At 46.5% G+C, this 18651-nt stretch overlaps 1 protein-coding gene across 8 annotated transcripts in view; it reads left to right on the top strand.

The window, feature by feature from the left end:
* Nucleotides 1-558: 558 nt before the first annotated feature.
* The window catches only part of NFIA (nuclear factor I A), a 250412-nt gene continuing 232319 nt past the window's right edge, over nucleotides 559-18651 (top strand). For 2 of the 8 annotated variants that reach the window (XM_082053405.1, XM_082053406.1), the window contains exons 1-2: nucleotides 559-1096; nucleotides 6687-7218. In XM_082053405.1, coding sequence (XP_081909531.1) covers nucleotides 1070-1096; nucleotides 6687-7218 — 559 coding nt within the window. In that variant the 5' untranslated portion in view covers nucleotides 559-1069. The remainder of the gene's footprint in view (nucleotides 1097-6686; nucleotides 7219-18651) is intronic. The other 6 variants (XM_082053407.1, XM_082053404.1, XM_082053410.1 and 3 more) reach the window with 6 other exon arrangements.

Below are 18651 nucleotides of genomic sequence, written 5' to 3'. Positions count from 1 at the left end.
TCCTCCTATGTATGCGATTTTTTTCCTGTGTGCCCCCGCTGCGCGGATAACCGCGCTGCGATGCGGCTGCGCCTAAATCGCTTCCAGCATCAGTGGAAAACGCTGTTCCCAAGGAGGTGGGCAGGGGGGACGCAACACACGGGACACCCTGTGAGTCCCCATGAGCGGGCTGGAGAACATCCAAACCCCAAACCCAAACGCTGTCGGTGCCAAAACAATGCGCTGAAGAAGTGGCAGGAGGCGCGGGTGTATTTTTAATTGTAAGCGCTTCACTTTTAAGGAGTGATTTTATTAGTAAGTGGCGGAAGGGGGGATGCGGCGTGCATATTGATTTATGTATTACTGCGTTTTTATGTTATTATTTTTAAGTGGAATAAGCACCCCTGACCATAAAGCGCTTGATTTAAAATGACAAGTGCCAAAGGGGATGGGGAAAGTTGTGAACGCAGCGCCGCTCCCCAAGTCCCCTACCCCCCCGCTGCCTCCCCGGCCAAGGGCCGAGCGGAGCCGCAGCCGCCACGAAAATAAAAATAATAATAATAAAAAATAACACACACAAAAACCCGCAAAGGAGAAAACTTTGAGCCCGCCACCGCTCGCTCTCCGCGGCTGCCCGCGCTGCGGGGCGGCGGGGCGGAGGGAGGCGGTGGCGCCGCAGCCCCCTCCCCGCCCCTCCCCGCCCCCGCGGGCGGGCGGCGCGGAGCAGCGCTGAGCGGGGCGGCGCGGCGCAGAGCGGCGCGGAGGGGCGCGGAACGGGGGGTCCGCGGAGGGGCGCGCAGCGTGCGCTATGCCTTTAACGGCGCGCAGGGCAGGCATGCCGAGCGCGTAGTGCGGGAAAGTCGAGGCGGGGTTAAAGTTCAGCTCATGGAGCGGCTCCGCGCTGGCTGCAGTTTGGCAGAGTTGGAAATGTGAAAGCAAGAAGCAGGCTCGGGGCTCCCCCTCCTCTCCTCTCTCTCTCTCTCTTTTTTTCCCCTCCTCTCTCTCCCTCTCCCTCTCTCTCTCTCCCCCTCTCTCTCTCCCTCTCTCCCCGCACACGCACACCTCCAAACCGCAGCCCCCCGCAGCAGTCATGTATTCTCCGCTCTGTCTCACCCAGGTAAGCGGCTGCCGGGGCGCGATGGGGCCGGCGCTGCGGGGGGTGCGTGTGTGCGCGCCGGGGAAGGGGCAGAAACGCAGCTTCGCCGAAACTAACTTTGTTGCCTTTCGCTTGCATCCCACCCCCCCCCACCTCCTTCCCGCACGGCCATTTGTATCGGCACATGGCTAATGGCGCCTACTTATTAATGGTTTAATTAATAAGAGGGGTGGTGGTTGGGGGGGCCGGGGGGGAAGCCGCGCGGTGCTGCGGGACGCCCCGCACGGCCCCGCCGTGCTTGGTCATCCGCGATCGATGCCGCCGCCGCCGCCCGCGCCCCGCACCGCCGCTCCGCGCCCTGGGCAGCGCTGCCAGCCTCTGCGCCTTCCCCAGCCCCGGGCGCCAGGCACGGCACGGCCCGCACCCCCCGCACGGCTCCGCATTCGGGGTTACGCGGTGGCGGGGCGGGGGGGGGGTCGACCCGACTGGCTCCGCTCTTCCTCCCCGGACGCGGAGACGGAACGTCCCTCCGCACCTGAGTGCGCACCCGCGGTGCGGCGCGGTGCAGCCGCCCCTGTGCGGAGTGTCCTCCGCACCCGCGCAGCCCCGCGGAGGCCGCTTCAAGCGGGGAGAGGGGGGGGTGGGGGACACCCGCGAACTTGTCCCGCGTGTGTCGTGATCCCCCCCTCCTCCGCGATCCTCCCGCCCGCAGATCGGGTCCCCCGCGGGACTCGGCGCAACTTTTGCGTCCCCCGTTTGCGGCGGGACGGGGCTGCGCGGGGGCCGGGCGATGGGGATCGCCCCGCGGTGCCCAGGAGCTACGCGACCGCGGAGCGCTGCCCGACCCCCCCTTTACCCCGCACACTGCTGCAGGACGCTAAATTACACACCTTCAATTAGCAGGATATGTAATGGTTTAACGAGGAAATGCTTTGTGGTGGACTCAAACCCCAGATTATTTCCTCCTGCAGGAGATTTTGTCTACATTATTCTTATTAATTTAATTTGAATATTTTTTTTCTCCCGGTGAGAAAGCCTCTCCAGGCTCTTTCCGTCGAGAAAAAGGCGAGGAAATGCAGAGAGAGGGAAGGCAGCTTCCCAGGCAGCCCTCGAGAGAGCTGCAAAAGTTTCATCCCCTTCCATCGCTGTGATCCCCCCTTCCTTCCCCAGCCTCCCCCAGATTTTGGGGTGCTCGGCCAGGAGAAGCCAGGCTGGCGGAGGCATGAAACTCCACCTGGCTTAAAAACCGTACACTTGATTAAAGGCAGGAGGTGAACGGGAGCGGAGGGAGTTTGCAGAGGACGGAGATACAACTCCATGCTCTGCCTTGGCCAAAGTTTGTGCCTCTGATTTCAACTCTGAAAAATACCTGGGTTTTGTCAGTTGTGCTGCTGCAGGGGGGACAGCAACGTTCTTCTCGCAGGACCAGCGACGTTCCGCATCGCTCTGCATCTGCACGTGGAGCTGCTGGGGTTTAGTAGGCCCAGTTGCACATTAAGGAGATAAAATAGATCCATGGGCCGGCTGCTCCCTATCCCAGTGTCTGTCGTGTCCACCTCCCCCCCCCCCACACCTTTTTTTTTGTTATTAAAAAAAAAAAGCCATGCACTGTGCTATTACTCAGTTGTGAAAATCTCGCATTCTTGTTGCACGTTTGGAAAAGTAATACGAGGATTAGAGGCCTCCAGACAAACTCTTCCCTCCGAAGGATCAATTGGGTGATTCTGTCATTTTCTGTGGAAAAAGGGAGTGAGCCCTTAGCAATTGCAAGCGATTTCCTATTTTTAATTTCAGGAGCTTTTATTAAAACAAGCTTTGGGACAGAGATATTTTTTTTCTTTTTTTGTCTGTCTGAAGTTTTGGGTCAGATTTAAAGGGAAGCTTTTGAAAATGGGCTAGAAAAGGAAAACAAACAGAAATCCTAGTTATGAGCATATTTATCCAGACACTGGAACTGAAATGGCACAAGCATTTTGTATCATCTGTCAGGAAAAATCTAAACATCGTTCCATTTACATATCTGCTGAAGATCTAGGAAATAGTTGGGGAACATATGCACATCTCCTAATAGATTTACAAGCAAATGGATTGTAAAAATATTAACAAGGGTTGCTGTAGCTGGCTTAATTTCAAAAAGATCAGCAGAAATATATTGTTTCAAAAGACTCCTTTGCAGTGTTACATTATTGCGGGCGCCTTTGGGCTGGGTTTGGGGGCTCTTTTGTTATAAGGGTTTTTAATTTTTGTTTTGTTTTGTTTTGTTTGGGGTTGCTTTTTTTTTTTTTTACACCTTTCTGAAGAGCAGAGGAAAACTTTGGTATGAGCTGTAGTGAATTGTACGGCCCAGATTCTAGGTGCTGCTTAGAAACAGGCAGTTCTCGGAAGAGCTGTATCCTCAAACTTTGGAGAGTAGCGCAATGAGAACAAAAAAAGTTTTTATTCTGTCTTTCCTAGTTTTCTGGTGTCTTTTGTTTTTAGGTGGCCCATCAAATGCTGAGGCGGGGGAAGCAAACATCTTTATCAAATACTTTGAAAGTTTCCCTTGAAGCGAACTTGGGGAAAGGCAAAGATCATCTCCTTTTCCACCAGTTACTGAAAATCTGGATATTTTGCAGGGAGGCTGCAGACAAGTCTGCACATCTGTTAGCACACTAGCATTGACACATTTCCAAAACTTTTTTTGGGGGGGAGGAAGGCTGTAATAACACTGAAATAAATAATTGTATTGTGCAGGAACTGCTCCCCCCCACCGTCCCTGCATCAAGCCCAATTTTGTTTGATCAGCCCCGAGTGCTTTTATTTCCACTCCGACTTTGCTCATACCTCGCCGCCGAGATTGAAGCGGTGCGATTTTTTTACGGAGCGGCGTGTTTACCAAGACAGTTTGAAAGTTGGTCTGTTTATGAGTCATTAACCTTTTCTCTTCGAACACCATTTTGAAAAGACACAGTGGGCTTTAATAGGGACGTGCACACCTCGCGCGCCGAGCAGCGGTGCTTTGCATTTACTTCAGCCACCGACCCTGACTTTACACCAAAAAGCATCCCCTTTTTTTTTTTTTTTTTTACCTTTCCCTCCTCCTTGAAGTCTTTTAAAGTGGTTTGGTTTCTTTTCTTTTTATTTTTTGGCGGTGTTTTCACCTCCCCTTTCAGGTTCACATCGTAGGAATCAGCTTTAACGCAGGTTACAGCGACTCTCTCTTGGACAGCATCCAGCGTCGAGCCGAAAAAGTCCCGAGCACATGAGATCAGGCAGGACAAAGCGCTGCTTAAAGCAGAAAAGTTGAAATATTTCAGGATGTACCAGGACGCGCTGGGAAGGCAGGAAGGCTGGGAGCGCTCCCCTGGCTCGCCGTGGGTCTGTCCCTGCTGTCTGTCCCTTCGCAGATAAACTTCCACTTGACAAAAGGCCTTTTTTTCCTTGGCTCTCCCTGAGTGAGGAAGGGGAAGGACAAGAGTGATCAGAAAGGAGGGTTTATTATTTTTAATAGCTTGTAGGGACCTGTAGTTTTTATATTTTTCTTTCTTTTTATTATTTTTTCCTTTCCTCCCCCCCCCGTGAGAGCTGTTTCTCCAGCCCCATGTGCTGGGATTGTGCCTCCTCTCACTTTTTGAATCTGCCGACTGCAAACTCACAGCGATTTTTTTTATTTTTATATATATTTTTTAAACTTTATTGAAATTTGAAACCGTGATCTTTTCCAGCTGAGGGGGGGAATTAAAAAAAAAAAAAAAAAAAGGAGGAATGTGCCTATCGTTACAGTGATTTACTTTATTTTACCTGCTTATATTTTAATAATGATTCATAGTAGTTGTGATTATTACCGCTCTGCTGTGCTATAATGAAATATGTTGTGCCATTTTTTTGTAGTTTTCAGCAATCTGTGTTTAAAATAAAAATAAATGCTGTGGGATTACCTATGGGTTTAAGTATTTACAGTTCAGGGGCCACTCAGAATCTAAGTGCAGTGAAAGCTTTTGGGAAGTCAGCAGAAGGTCTTGAATTACGACAGGATTTTGCTGATAGATATTTCTACTATTGATTTCTCATTTTTTTTCCTAATTTTTGAGAAGAAAATGCAAGTTAAAATAAGGTGTTGAAAGGTCATAAGACGTCTGTTTTAATCGCAGCATTTGCACGACCTGAAATGATTTGGGTAGAAAATGTACTCCATGGGATAATTAAAAAAAAAAAAGGTAGTTAATCTGAAAAATTCCCTTGGCTTTTGCCATGCTGAGGGAAACGCTGCACACAGCCCTTTATTTTTTCCCTCCTGGAGGGCCCAATCCTGAGAAGAGGAGCAACTCGGGCCCTGGATCAGGGACATCCCCAGCACGCGGGGCCGGATCGGGCCCCACGGGCTCTATACGGTTTTATGTGCAGCCTGGAGTCCGGTCATTCATTTGTTCAGAGAAAAACAAGAAGCGTGGCCGCAGTATACTATGATATGTTTTAATTTCTTTGGCTGATTTATGTGGTACTTTTTGAGGATATATATATTTATTTATTTTTTCAATTGCGGGGTCTTTCTCGCACTTTTTTATTGTCAGCGTAATTTTAATCGTGATTATTTTAGTGCCAAGGGAGAGGGGTGATCTTTAACTCATGGTTACACAAAGCAAGCAGTGTCTCTGGATGGCCAAACTAACTTTCCAAGTAGGGCATTTCTTTTTAAACACGTGAAAAAAAATGACACAACATTTAAAGAAAAAATAAATAACTCTTTGCGTATTTGCACAAGTCATGCTAGGATTTTCTGTTACCGCATTTGTCAGTTTTTCTTGTTTTATTTTATATAAAGGCTCAGAGTTTGGCCTGTCCTAATAGCCCTGAATATCAGATTTTAATTTTTTTCTTTTTGACTGAATATAAACCAAACTTTTTTTTTTTTTTAAATTTGTCACTCTTGGATTTTCAAGGATTTTAATGCTAGTTTTTGTTGCGCACGCAGGATAAATCTCCAAACTGGCCACTTTGCTTTCTACTCCCCTCACCCTTTAGGAAACGCAGAGAAAACCACCCTTCATTGTATTTGTACACGCAGCTCTACTGGCGTTCTACTATACTGCCTGCTGCTATTTCCAAATATATCTTAGGGAAAGTTTTACTATACTTTAGGCTTCCCCATACAAACATTGATTGGCATCCAAATGTTTAGGATTTGCCAAATTGGCGGGCAAACGCTGGCTACACCGCAAGCAGCGGGGTCAGGGAGAGAGCAAAGGGAGATACGCGCTCGACAGTGGACTCGCAGCCGGGTTATTTCGCTTTTAACTCCTTCTCCGTTTTTGTTTTTTCTTTCTTTAAGGCGATTTGGAATCTGGGGGAAGGGGCCCCAATCGTTGCACAGTCTCCGGCTGGGTGCTTGTTTGGAGTTGGACCCTGTTTTTTTGGGGTGGGAACAGCGGTTTTGGGTGGGCGTGAGGTGAAGCGGGGATGCGGCGGGGTCGGTCGGCGAGGGGTGCGAGTCCCACAGCCCGTAAAATACATAATCACCCTCCTAATTCTCACCATCCCGGCAAACCTCGACGCCCTCGCGAAAGCCCCGTTTCTGGAGGCTTTTTTGTTGATGGTATCGGTGACATCGACCCTTCTCTGTAACTTTTTTCAGGATGAATTTCATCCCTTCATTGAAGCACTTCTGCCTCACGTCCGAGCGTTTGCATACACGTGGTTCAACCTGCAAGCCCGAAAAAGAAAATACTTCAAAAAACATGAAAAACGTATGTCAAAAGAGGAAGAGAGAGCCGTGAAGGACGAACTGCTAAGTGAAAAACCCGAGGTAAAGCAAAAATGGGCATCCAGACTTCTGGCAAAGCTCCGGAAAGATATCAGGCCTGAATTTCGGGAGGATTTTGTTCTCACAGTCACAGGAAAAAAGCCTCCGTGTTGCGTTCTTTCCAATCCAGACCAGAAGGGCAAGATGAGAAGAATTGACTGCCTTCGCCAGGCAGATAAGGTCTGGAGGTTGGACCTTGTTATGGTGATTTTATTTAAAGGTATTCCGCTCGAAAGTACTGATGGCGAGCGCCTTGTAAAGTCCCCACAGTGCTCTAACCCCGGGCTGTGCGTACAGCCCCACCATATAGGAGTTTCTGTTAAGGAACTCGATTTATATTTGGCATACTTTGTGCACGCAGCAGGTAAGTGCTTTTCTATACCACCTTCTACAACTTTTCGGTTTATCTTGGGGCCGGGCGCCGTGCCCCGGTGGCGGCTGCATGGGGAGGGAGCGGGGATGCCGGTGATCGCCCTCCCAGGGCCAGGGGAGTGCCAAAACTGTCCCTGTTTTTATTTTATCTTTTTTTCCTTTTCATGGGTTTTTAAAGTGCAGCCGCATGAAAGTGGCTCTTGTTTTCCTGGGGTTAACGGCGTTTTGGGCATCTTTCACAGGTGTTATGCTAGATGTTGTCCTAGGAGGGATCGCAGCTGGGCGCAGCTTCCCTTATCCTGATTTTGGGGGAAACCAGATAGATTTTAATGATTTAAAATAACAAAAGGAAAAAAAAAAAGTTTGTATATGTTATGCACAAAGTAGCCTGAGAAGGCTGCAGGTCCCTGAGGCCTGTGGATCAGGAGTACCAGGTATCCTCAGCCCACAGGGATGGGGAATATCAATCCTACAGGATTGGGCTCAGAGGGAAAGGAGAAGACAGTCCCTCGGCAGCAACCACAGCCATCAGGTCTGAGTGGCCGCAAAACAACCCCCCGGTAACCCTATGGGGAAAAGGAGGTGTTTAAAGCTCCCTGAAATATCGCAGTTTATACACCTAGAAGCCAAGCAGGTCTTGAAGCAAATTCCTGGTTTGAGAATATTGTGCTTACGGGAGAGGCTGAGATGGTTTTTTGCATGTGATGAAAACGAAAATCTTGAGATCTCTGACTCCAGCACAGAGTACACCCGGCCTGCGGAGCGACTCGGTGTGCTCAGAGGATGGGTAGCAGGTTGACTGGCTAAAATAATGTGCTATTGTACTTCTCCGGAGTGATTATATTGCAGAAAAATGCGTGCATGTGAAGTGCTAAGCCCCAGGTTTCACCTATAGTATATATAGGTCCTCCTGGGTTTCAGCCTGACTTGCAAAAGTTGAGGGGCTGGACAGGCTGAAAAAAAAGAGGAGCAGAGAGGAATCATATTCGTAGAAACCACTACTATATAAATATGTATTGGTAAGAAAACAGAGCGAATTGCAGCAGTGGGAGCCTGCATTCCCAATGCCACCTTCTTTCGGAGGGGTTGTGGAAGCTTTTGGCTACCCCAAAGTTTTTCTGTGCCGAGTCCCCGCAGCGCTTGTTGCGATAAGCGGTGTTGCCGCTGTGATTTTACGGGTACGATCCCTGTTCAGAAATAACTTTCGAGTATCCTCACAATATTTCCTACAGATAAGCTGCGAAATTTACTTTGCACTTTGGTGCGAGGTGGTAAGTCATATTGCGTGTTTGTGGCAAAAGGAGAGGTAGGCAAATATTGTGGAAAATTATTTATTTACTCTGCGATTTTATTACAGGGCACGGTGAAGGAAGGGTTACCAATGAATGGCTAACCAAAGGGAGTTTTGGGCTGGGGTGGTGTGGGACCCCTCCTGCTCCATCATCGGCCCTGGGGAGACCAGGGACCCGCATCCCTTTTGTCTGCCTCAGTTTCCTTCTCTGCACATCGGAGCAGGGTGATGTGCTTAAAGTGCCTCGATGCAGCTGAAAACCATCATTTACTGCTACATGGCGCACGGGTTTTTATTATTTAGACTTATATAGAGAGTGGTGCCAGTAAATACTGGTCCATGTTGTGTTTCCTAAATGAAAAGCAGCTTCTGCCAGGCACAGAAGTTGTTAATAGAAACCAACGGTCTTGGTTTAGCCTGTGTGTAGGGTCACAAAAATGTAGAATGGGGAGAAAATGACCCAACCCAGGGGTGTAAGCGCTCCCGGGAGCCTGAAGGGATCTTCTCCCTGCTGTAACAGTTGGGCAGTAGACATTATTAAAGTTCAATATTGTGATTAGGGATATACCATCTTATCAGCGTGCTGTTGGCAAACAATAGCCTCGATAGCGAACTCTTATTTATTTCTGCCTTCATCGTCAACAGGCAGCAATTGCACTAATTGTTCTTCGGACTAGATGTTTGCCGCGGAAACTTAGTGTGAGGCTTAGGCTCGTTTTTGGGGGGTTAGATTCGCGGTTTTGTGTTAGCGGTAACGTGCTCGTGCAGACCTCACCGCTTGGCTTTTTTGGCCGTTGTTTGCTGATCGCACGCATCGCATTGTGCTCGCGATGCAGTCGCCTGCGCTGGCGTATCCCCGGCTAAACCTCACCGGGGAGGGGGACAAAATGAGTTTTTAGGAGGTAGCACAGCGTGGTCACCATGCATATTGCTTCACAGAGGTGTACCGAAAGCCTCATGTATAGGCTAGATTTTTTTTAACCCCCTTTTTTTCCCATTTTTTTTATCCCCTCCGATGTATCCCAGCAGTCTTTGTTACACCTGAACATTGGCCAAGTTGACAGCCATTGGTTCCCGCAGACCCGCAGTAATGGCAGCTTGTGCCGGGTGCGCAACAGGAAAATCACAAAAGAAAAAAAAGAAAAAAAATAAATTAAGGGTCCTTTGTCTCAAGCTCCATCAGACCTCGCTCCCCAAATATATGGACCGCTTATTTACAAGGGAGAAGTCACTGGTACAAATATTAGGTAGGGGCTGGTCAACTTACATATAGCTGATTTGACAAGCATCTGCTATAGTACAGAAGATTTGTAAACACTAAACAATGTTTTTACCTCCTTAAAAGTTTTGAGAAGTTGCCAGTATTGGCAGGAGGCACAGACTCCGAAACGTGCTTGAAGATACGTGCCAAAACCATTGTGACCTTTTCACCCATAGTGCTCGCTTCTCTTTTTCTTCCTTTTTTTTTTTTTTTGTTTTTGTTTTTTTTTATCACTCTTCTTCTTTTTTTGGGGGGAATATTCTCTTCCAAGATGCCCGTATTTGAGATGACTTCAACAGCGAGTTGTCCCTTTCCTTCTAAACATGTACAATAATTATTGCTTTGAATCCACGCTTTTTCTTCAGTAGGCACTATCATCTGTAAGGGAACACATGTGCACATACTTAAATAGTGCTTCTTACAAAGCAACTGAAATCAATTATTCTCTTTAAGAACTGGCTAGAAAGAGAAAACAAAAACATGCAAATAGGCAAACTACATGTCATTTTAGTAAAAAAAAAAGGGGGGGGGGGAACGCAAAGAAAGATCGGTGTTCTATGAATTAGAGGTTGACCAAAAAATGTATTGAAATCTAGAGTATTGCTCTCACTTTGCAGTTTCTAATCTGCTTAAATAAAAGCAGGCGGCATTTTCACACCCTGAACTTGGGTTCGCTTTTTAGTTTTCACTTATTCTCCACTTGTATCAAATGACAAGTTGGAAACCATTGTGGCAAACCGTTTTCTTTGTGGGAGTCGAACAGTAAAGCTAATTTATGACCGGTCCTTTACCAGATGATCTGTATCAGAATCTACAATATACTAGGCACGTGGCAAGGTCACAATTTAAGTTGTTAAGGTCACAACCTTAGCCACCAGGCATTTGACCTTTTAGATAAAGTTAACCTTTGTTCATTAGTAGGCACTCAACCGAGAACTTTCTGGAGTTTTTTTACTGCTTTGGAGTTCCTTCTGCTAATGTGATCAGATTGGAGAAGAGATTGGCAGTGGAAGTAGTTAAATTTAGTGAGAGGTCACAGTTTTTAGAGAGTTCTCCAGTGGACGGAGCTGGCTGGGAGGCCAGGAGGCGATGCTGCGATGCCTGATTTATTTTTTTGGATGGTCAACATTATGCGCTTCAGGCGAGAATTAAGCTGGCGAGGTATTTGTGGCAGAGAAAATCTTTTAATCTTTCAGAAGGACATTTGAAAATCCCAAATTTAAGGAAAACCTGGGGATGGGGTTTTATTTGCGTGAGTTCACTTTTCTGCTCATGTTTCGAATAGAAGCCGCGAAGATGCAAGGAGTCGGTCTTATTCCTGCGACTGTGAAAATTTACTTAGCGTCTAAATACTCTCCGTGGGTAATTGCCTGGGCAATAGTATATAGCACACGACCTTGAACTTTAAGCAGACCCATTTTACGTTCCCATCGGCTGAATTAAAATATTTCTACTTGGACCGCCGCAAAGAGGCATTGATGGGAATAACCCCAAGATTAGTTAATGCAGAAAACGGCTGCAGACAGCCAAAACGCCGGCAGAGGTAGCCCGAAAGGTACACGTAATCTTTCAGTACGATTGGTATTGATTGTTGCTGCATTAATCCCGTTAATAGCCGCAGCCGATTTGGCGCGTTGCGGGGCTGCGAGAGGTGTCCTGACCACACCGCACGGCACCCAAAAAAGCTGTTGCAACGTTTCCAACTCCGAGAGCTGCTTTGTGAAAGTGGGGCGTTCGACGCTGGAAACTGTTGCAGGCTCATATAGGAACACACACCATATTGTTTACTTAATTATGCCGCAGCGAAGGCTCATTTTTAATTATTTAGCTGACTTTCTCACTTTGCTGTGATACCACACTTATTATTTAATTTAAAATCAAAAGGGCTGCACTACTGTTAGTTTTTGATGCATTTTACTTTTGTTTTGGCTATGTTATTGTCATTCCATCGTACAGTAATCCAGATAGCCGTGATATGCAGATTGGCCAGATGGTCATGTTAACAGATTGAGAACCCACTTCCCACTGCTAAAGAGCAGGTGTAAGATCAGTGGGTTTTGTTTTTTTTTTTTCTTCCTTTCCTCCCAAGTTTCAACCAAAATGCTCTTTAGACAGCCCATAATGGTAGTTTAAAGGGGCACATTTCAAATGGTGTTTGTTCTGTGGAGATAATGTGTAATATATATGTTATTTTTACACGTATCTGAAGACTTTTAAAGCATCCGTGACATTCCCTCTGTATATAAGGCTTTTGAAAGCCTAATTCCAGCCCGTGGTTCTTCCAGCATACATCCAAAATGGGCCTTTAAGTTTTGTGATGTTACTAGTTTGTACGCATTTCTGCAGTCACTTTACATTTACCAAAAAATACTTGTCCAGCTTTGCACCAAGTATTTCACACGCGTTCCCTGTGTGTGCCCGGGGGAACCTGAACCTGAACCAGTGTCCAGCAGAGATTTTAATGTTTGGGGGCTCATAGGTTGGTGGGTTTTTGTGTGTATGTTTTCTCCATTAATTTCTACCACTGTGAGACACCTATAGTTTTAAAGAAAAAAAGTAAAATTAAGACATCTTGCGGTATTTCTGCCCTCAAGGAACACCAGGAGAAGGCAAATTTTGCAGTGCTTTCGCCTCGTAAAAGGTGCCCATAAAAAGTCAGCGGTGGGAGTCTGGGTCTGTATTTCATTTGGGAGAGTGGGGAGGTGACAACCACGGCTCCTTGACACCCCAAATTTCACACACCCGCCTATCACGGGCGCGCATGGGACGCATCGATTTGCACACCCCGCGTGGTGCGGAAAGATAATCTCCATCTAGCGATGTTCTGCGCTTCGGGGAGCGAACCCCAGGGCTTTCCGCAGCCATGGGCAGGGCGGGAGCTGACAGAAGCAGGATTTAGGTGGGACAACTGCTCTCCCCGTGCAGTTGTAACTGAGCCGGTGAGTATCCGTGATAATTCGGATACTAACTGGTGCGGCACTCGGGACGCTCTGCTCTATCACGAACTCCTGGCAGGAGTTCAGTCATGTGGTTTTAGCTTTCCCTTTTCTCCAACAACAACAACAACAACAGCAACAACAAATAAACACGGGATAAAGGCGTATTTTATATGCCCAGGATGTTTTCCAGGTGATGATATAAGGGTGTGTTGTTTCCACACCTCCCTGCCCCGGCGGGCTCTGAGGTGCAGAAGCAGGAGAAGTTTTTGAATGGTAAGAAAGTTGCCCAATGCTGCTGGCTTGTCTACAAGTGACTGCACTTTTATATTTCCCTTTTTTTCCACCCAATGATGAATAGCATTAATTTAGATCTATTTAAGGCGAGTGTGGGAGAAACCACAATCTTTGTTGTGGTCACTGCTGTACACAGCGGGGCTGAATGTTTCTCTTGGTTGAGGCCTCAAAGCTGAATCTGGAGAACCCAAAACATCGTGTCAGCTTTTCAAACCCTTCAAAGAGACAGTGGAATCCTAATTGTTCATAAAACCTGCTATTTATTATTACAATTATGTATTTTCTCCCCATTCAGATGTAAAGGAAAGGGCATCCCTTACTTTCCGTGCCTTGCGCTTCTTCGCAGCTCCTCCTCCTCGGTGCTTTGGGTTCAGGCTCCGGCCGAGGCTTTTGCAACCAGCAAACAAACTCTGTAAATCCTGAATCCATTCCCAAAAGCCTGGGCTTTGCCACACGTGTCCCAAACATGGACTTTCTGGGACTTGGGGACTGTCCCGGCAGGACGGCTTTGGGGGCATCCTCCCGCTCTGCCCCCGCTCCCTTCCGCGCAGACAAGGGCTGGAGCTGCTGATTAAATTACAGGCTGTAAATTCAGGGCAAATTATTTTAGCCTCCTAACAGCAGCCAACCCTGAAGATTTCCTTACAACAGTGAGGGCTCCTGGTAGATAAGAGTTGTCCGTGGGCTAAAATTCATTTTAATCGCTTTGTTTTTTCCGTTTGTGGGATGTTCTTCATTCATTTCATCTTTGGTTATTGCTAATTATCCCCCATGTAATGGTAGCCACCAGAAAGCCCAGCAGAAATCAGCATGCAGGTCATGGTGCCTGTGATGTGTGGGGCAGTTTTATCCCAGCAAGTTTTTTGGAGATTGCAGCATTTTATTCCCAATTGCAAGAGCAGGGCCCTGGCCAATCCCCTCCTCACAGTGCAATTAATTTTGGAGAGATAACAGCATATTTATATATATTTTTTTTGGAAATTTTTCTAGCTAGCATCGCTCCACATGGCATCATTGTGGCTCAGCACATAGGAGGAGGACATGACTCCTATAGCACGGGTGGATTTGGGCTGGATTTGTAGCCGCTGCCCGTAAAACACGTGGGGGCCTCCATTTTGTGTGCCAGGCTCTTGCGTGCGAGCGCAAAATGGAGAGCTGCGCAGTTGGGTTTCACCTATAGCGAAATGTCTGGGCGCACATAGCCCACAGTCCCTGCACTGCCGCGATGCACACAGACCCACAGCGAGGGGGTATCCTGGGCTTATACATCCATCGGTTCCTCCTAAGGGGGTCTCGGTCCCTTCTCGGGTCCTCAGTGTCCACCGTCCGGGCCGGGCACTGGCCTGGTGTCACGGTGGGTTGGAATGTCGGCTCTCAGGCCAGTGCGAAAGGCCCCGGAGAGTTGTTCCTCCTTCCCCACGGGCTTCAGTGCACATCAGTGCCATTAGGTCAGCGAGATAAAATCAAGACGGGTTTAATGACACGCTATTCCGAAAAGTTTCCTGGAGTTTATTGTTCATAACTTGGACCAGAGTCGGGTTATTTACACATGAGGATTGAAAAGCTGCAAACAACTGTGTGATTTTTAGGGGCTGAAAGCAATTAGCATATGTGGGTAGGAGGATACACTGCATGTCTGCATTCCTTTAAAATATAAATCACAGTTATTTAATTATGTTTTGAGAGGGCAGATTTAAGGATATACTGCAAAATGCATTACCTATTATACCAACACCATAATCTTATTAACCTTGCTTTCTACTTTTTAATTTTATTGTGCACCCTGTACAACTCTTATGATATCAAAAATAATTACTTGGCGAATACATGATGTCAGAGGTCTGATGTGACATTTATCTTCACAAGAGAGGCGATGGTGATCTCGTGCATCACAGAGCAGCACGGGAGGCATCGGGGAGAGGGAGTGGAGACGGGTATCATCAGATGCTATTTAACGTACATAAGCATGTGTGTGCAGGTTTGTGGTATAGCCAAGAGCCGGCTTGACCAAACTTGGTGCAATTCAGCATCTGTGGCCCTCCCGCAATAGGAAGGATGAATGTTTTAGTTGCTTGTGCCATACATCGCCCATGGGTGAGCCGATATTTCAGGGCATTTCCGTTCATCCAGCCTCAATCCCGGTTGGATCTCCTGTTAAACCCTGTATTCTCCATCCCTCCTCTGGGCAGCACCTCTTTCTTTTAATCCACCTCTCCTAATGTTTGATACATTTTGATGTTTCCCCCTTTATTTTGTGAGGGTGATGGGTGAGGGGAAAAAAATGCCATAATAATATCCCTTTTCAGAAGAATATAGTTTAATTTTGTGTGTGCGTGCAGCAGCTGCCATTGGCAAGCTGTCGGCTTTGTTGCCATGGGCTTTTCTTTTTTTTTCTTTTTTTTTTTTTTTTGCATGCTTGCCAGAACATGATTGGATGTTTCAGCATGTTCATGTTTTGGGGTGAGATGTATCTGTAGTGAAGCACTAAATTATCGTGGGGTTGCTGGGTGTCCAGGGCAGGGTTATTCGGCCAGGTGAGCCGGTTGTGCTGGAGAGGTTTGTGCGAACACGCGACCAGGCGGTTGTTTGGTCAATGAGATGAAACTCACTGGTGCTCTTCATTTGTTCTTTTTTTGATGATGTAAAAATGTTGTTTAAAAAATCACAGGGGGGTGTATCACTAGCCACAGAAGTGCGGGTAGTGTTTTTTCTTGCTCCTTGGTTTCATCCATTTGTCATATTAATATCGTAGTATCTAAAAGTCTAGAGCTGCTCTACCCCATCCTCCGTGCTGTGCATCCCTCTCGTGTTCCCTGCCGCTGTCGCTCCACGTTCAGTGACACATGATGGGACAGCAGGAAGGTTCCTCAGGCTGGGAAACCCACCACACGGTCATGGGGATCGTCACGATGTGCAAAATGTGTTGGCAAACTTGGGAGAAATTTATCATAGGGAGGCATTTCCATACAGCCCCCTTAGGCTCGGACTATTCTTAAGCTGGAGCAGTCCGCAAGGGGAAGGTTTGCAGGACGAGCGTCTGCTGAAGGTTTCGGGAGAAAGAAAGGATGAAGAACTTAATGCAAAGTGTCGAGACAACCTCGTTCACGTTGTATTTTTTTGCATCTACAGGTTTAGTGTTGTGTGTGAGGGACAGATAATGAGCTGCGTGAGCTTCGTAATAAACATTGTGTCTGGTTGAATTACTGTTTCTGTGTTTAAAGTCAATATGTGTGTTACAAAATACCTGGTAATGAAAAAACAGGGACAAACCTCTTCAAAGGTGTCAAAAGGCAAGTTAGATAGTTGCTATGCTTATTGTCTAGAAGAACACTTACTAGAGTTTTTAATAGAGAAATACATAGCTGAACAGATTTCACCCTAAAGAGATTTGCTAAAATTTTTGTTTGATCTTTTTACCCAATACACTTTTAATTTGGTGTGGAAGAAAATGGCCAAATACCTGAATGATGCTGGAAACTTAGGGCAAAATTTAAATTTAATTCAGTTCTTTTTTTTTTTTTTTTTTTTTATTTCTTTTAAGGCAAAGTAGTTTCAAGTAAATCAGAAGAATGAATTCTTTGTATCAGGATGCTTTTCTAAAGCCCAGCTATTGTTGGGATCCCTTTTAGGGAGGATAGCCACTGCAATGCTTTCATTGTGTGACGACGAGGACTTTTCCTGGCGTGATGAGGACTTCATTAAAAATAGCCAACAAACCTATTTACATTTGTTTCTGTGTTTAAAAAAGCAAAAAGTAGTTGTTGCTGAGCTAGAAAGTAAATCCCACATCATTTGATTTGAAAGCTTCACCGCCGGCTCGCCTGGCTGTGGGAGGAACAGCCTCGATAGCGGTCGAACCCTTGTGAGCGTAGGTTGGTATTGCTGGAAAACTTGGAAAAAACACAGAAAAGCACAGGGCAGTCAGGTAAGAAGTGGGATTTTTGTGGTCAAGGCTTAAAAAAAATCTATATTTTTTTTTTTAATTTTTTTTTTTTTTTTTTTAGAGAAGGATATCAGCTTCACCAGCTCTGGTTTACGTTCTTCCTTGGCAGGTGCATTTATAAACACCCAGCCAGGGAGCTCAGTGCTGTTCGGGATGCACACTTGCGTCTCCAAAGTGCATCATCAAGGTGTCTGTTCTTTGTGATCTGGCTACATGAATCTGATATATATATATATATATATATGTATATATATATATATATGCAAAATAATATGTTCAACACCCACTTTAAACATGGACACCTTTTCTCTTTTTGGTCAAAACCTGGAGGTCAAAATCACAGTCAGAGCTGAGGGTGGGCCTGTTGTTTTCCACGCGCACAATCTTTAGGGATAAACCCTTCTGTAAAAAAGCGAGATGTGTCTCAGCAGTGAGCAGTCCCAGGTGTGAAGCTCCCGGGACGGTACGAGTGGGATCCCGTTCCTGGCACAGAACTGGGTTATCTGCTGCGGTCCCGTTGGAGCGCAGGGATCTCTCTCCATGTGCCCCTCGTGCAGGTGGGGACCTGGTTGGGATGGTTTGTGTGCCACGGGGTGGGACAGGGGCATTGCCCTGGAAAAATACAAGTATTGTATGTAGAGTTTTTGTTCCTGAAAGTCCCCTCGGTAAGGCAGGTTTTTCATTGAGATGGGTTTCTGAGAAAGTCCCGTTTTTCTCCCCATTCCAGGCTGGATCTCTCTCCGGTGTTGCTTTTTGCAAGCGATTTTGTTTGCCCAGGCTTTGGGGCTGAGTTGTCCTCGACCCCTCGGTGCCATCGTCCCTGCTGTGGGTCACCGAGCACCAGGTCCCGACAGCAAGGGGGGTGTAGGGGAGGCACAAACACCGTCAGTACAAAGTCAGGACATGCCCGAAAGAGTGAAATGAGTCAGAATTTGAAACCAAAATGGGATGTTTCTGTCCACACAGTTCTGAAATACAGGGTAGCGGTATCTTTGAGTTGATAGATGTCCTTGGAAAGCCTCAAAAAACTTTCTCTGATTGCACAAGCAGTAGCTAGTATTAATAATATTTCCTTATTAGAAGGGATGAAGGATTTCTGAGACAGTCTTGCTCGTGTATGTTGTTTTTTGAACAAGCTTCATCTACCTTAGCAACTTCTCCAGGGAACTTTCCAGCCCCGGTGCGGCTTGAGGATGGGTCAGCGGCCATGGAAGCATTTACCATTTTAATTGCCTTCCTATACTGATTGCTGGGATGACCTGTTTGTTTGGATTATATCTCTTTTTCGTATTTAAAAAAGAAAAAAAAAAAAAAGAAAACAAAGGAAGTACAGTGCTGTGCACAGAACAGTTATTAAAAACAGTTGGGAAGCATATAAAAGGTACTGTTTGTGTGAGAAACGGGACAGCTGTGATGGTCTATTGGGAAAGTGTGTACAGATGGTGGTAGGGAGGGGAATGATGACTACATGGCTGATAAATGAAATACAAAAAGCATTAAATTGGTGATCTTTTTAAAGAGTACATTTTTGGTTAGCATTTTTGGTGCATCATTAGGGCTCTTTGTCTGCCTCTTATTTAGCCAGGAAGTGCGACTCTCTTCGCACATTTGTGGCTCTGATTTTGTTTACAAATAAGGAGTCTGTTTAATAAATCACATACCATGGAATTATTAAAGAAGATAATTAAGCGGACGGT

This window comes from Streptopelia decaocto, assembly GCF_964273445.1.
Source record: "Streptopelia decaocto genome assembly, chromosome: 5".
NCBI classification, from domain to species: domain Eukaryota; kingdom Metazoa; phylum Chordata; class Aves; order Columbiformes; family Columbidae; genus Streptopelia; species Streptopelia decaocto.
This window is presented reverse-complemented; position numbering and strand designations above follow the sequence as displayed.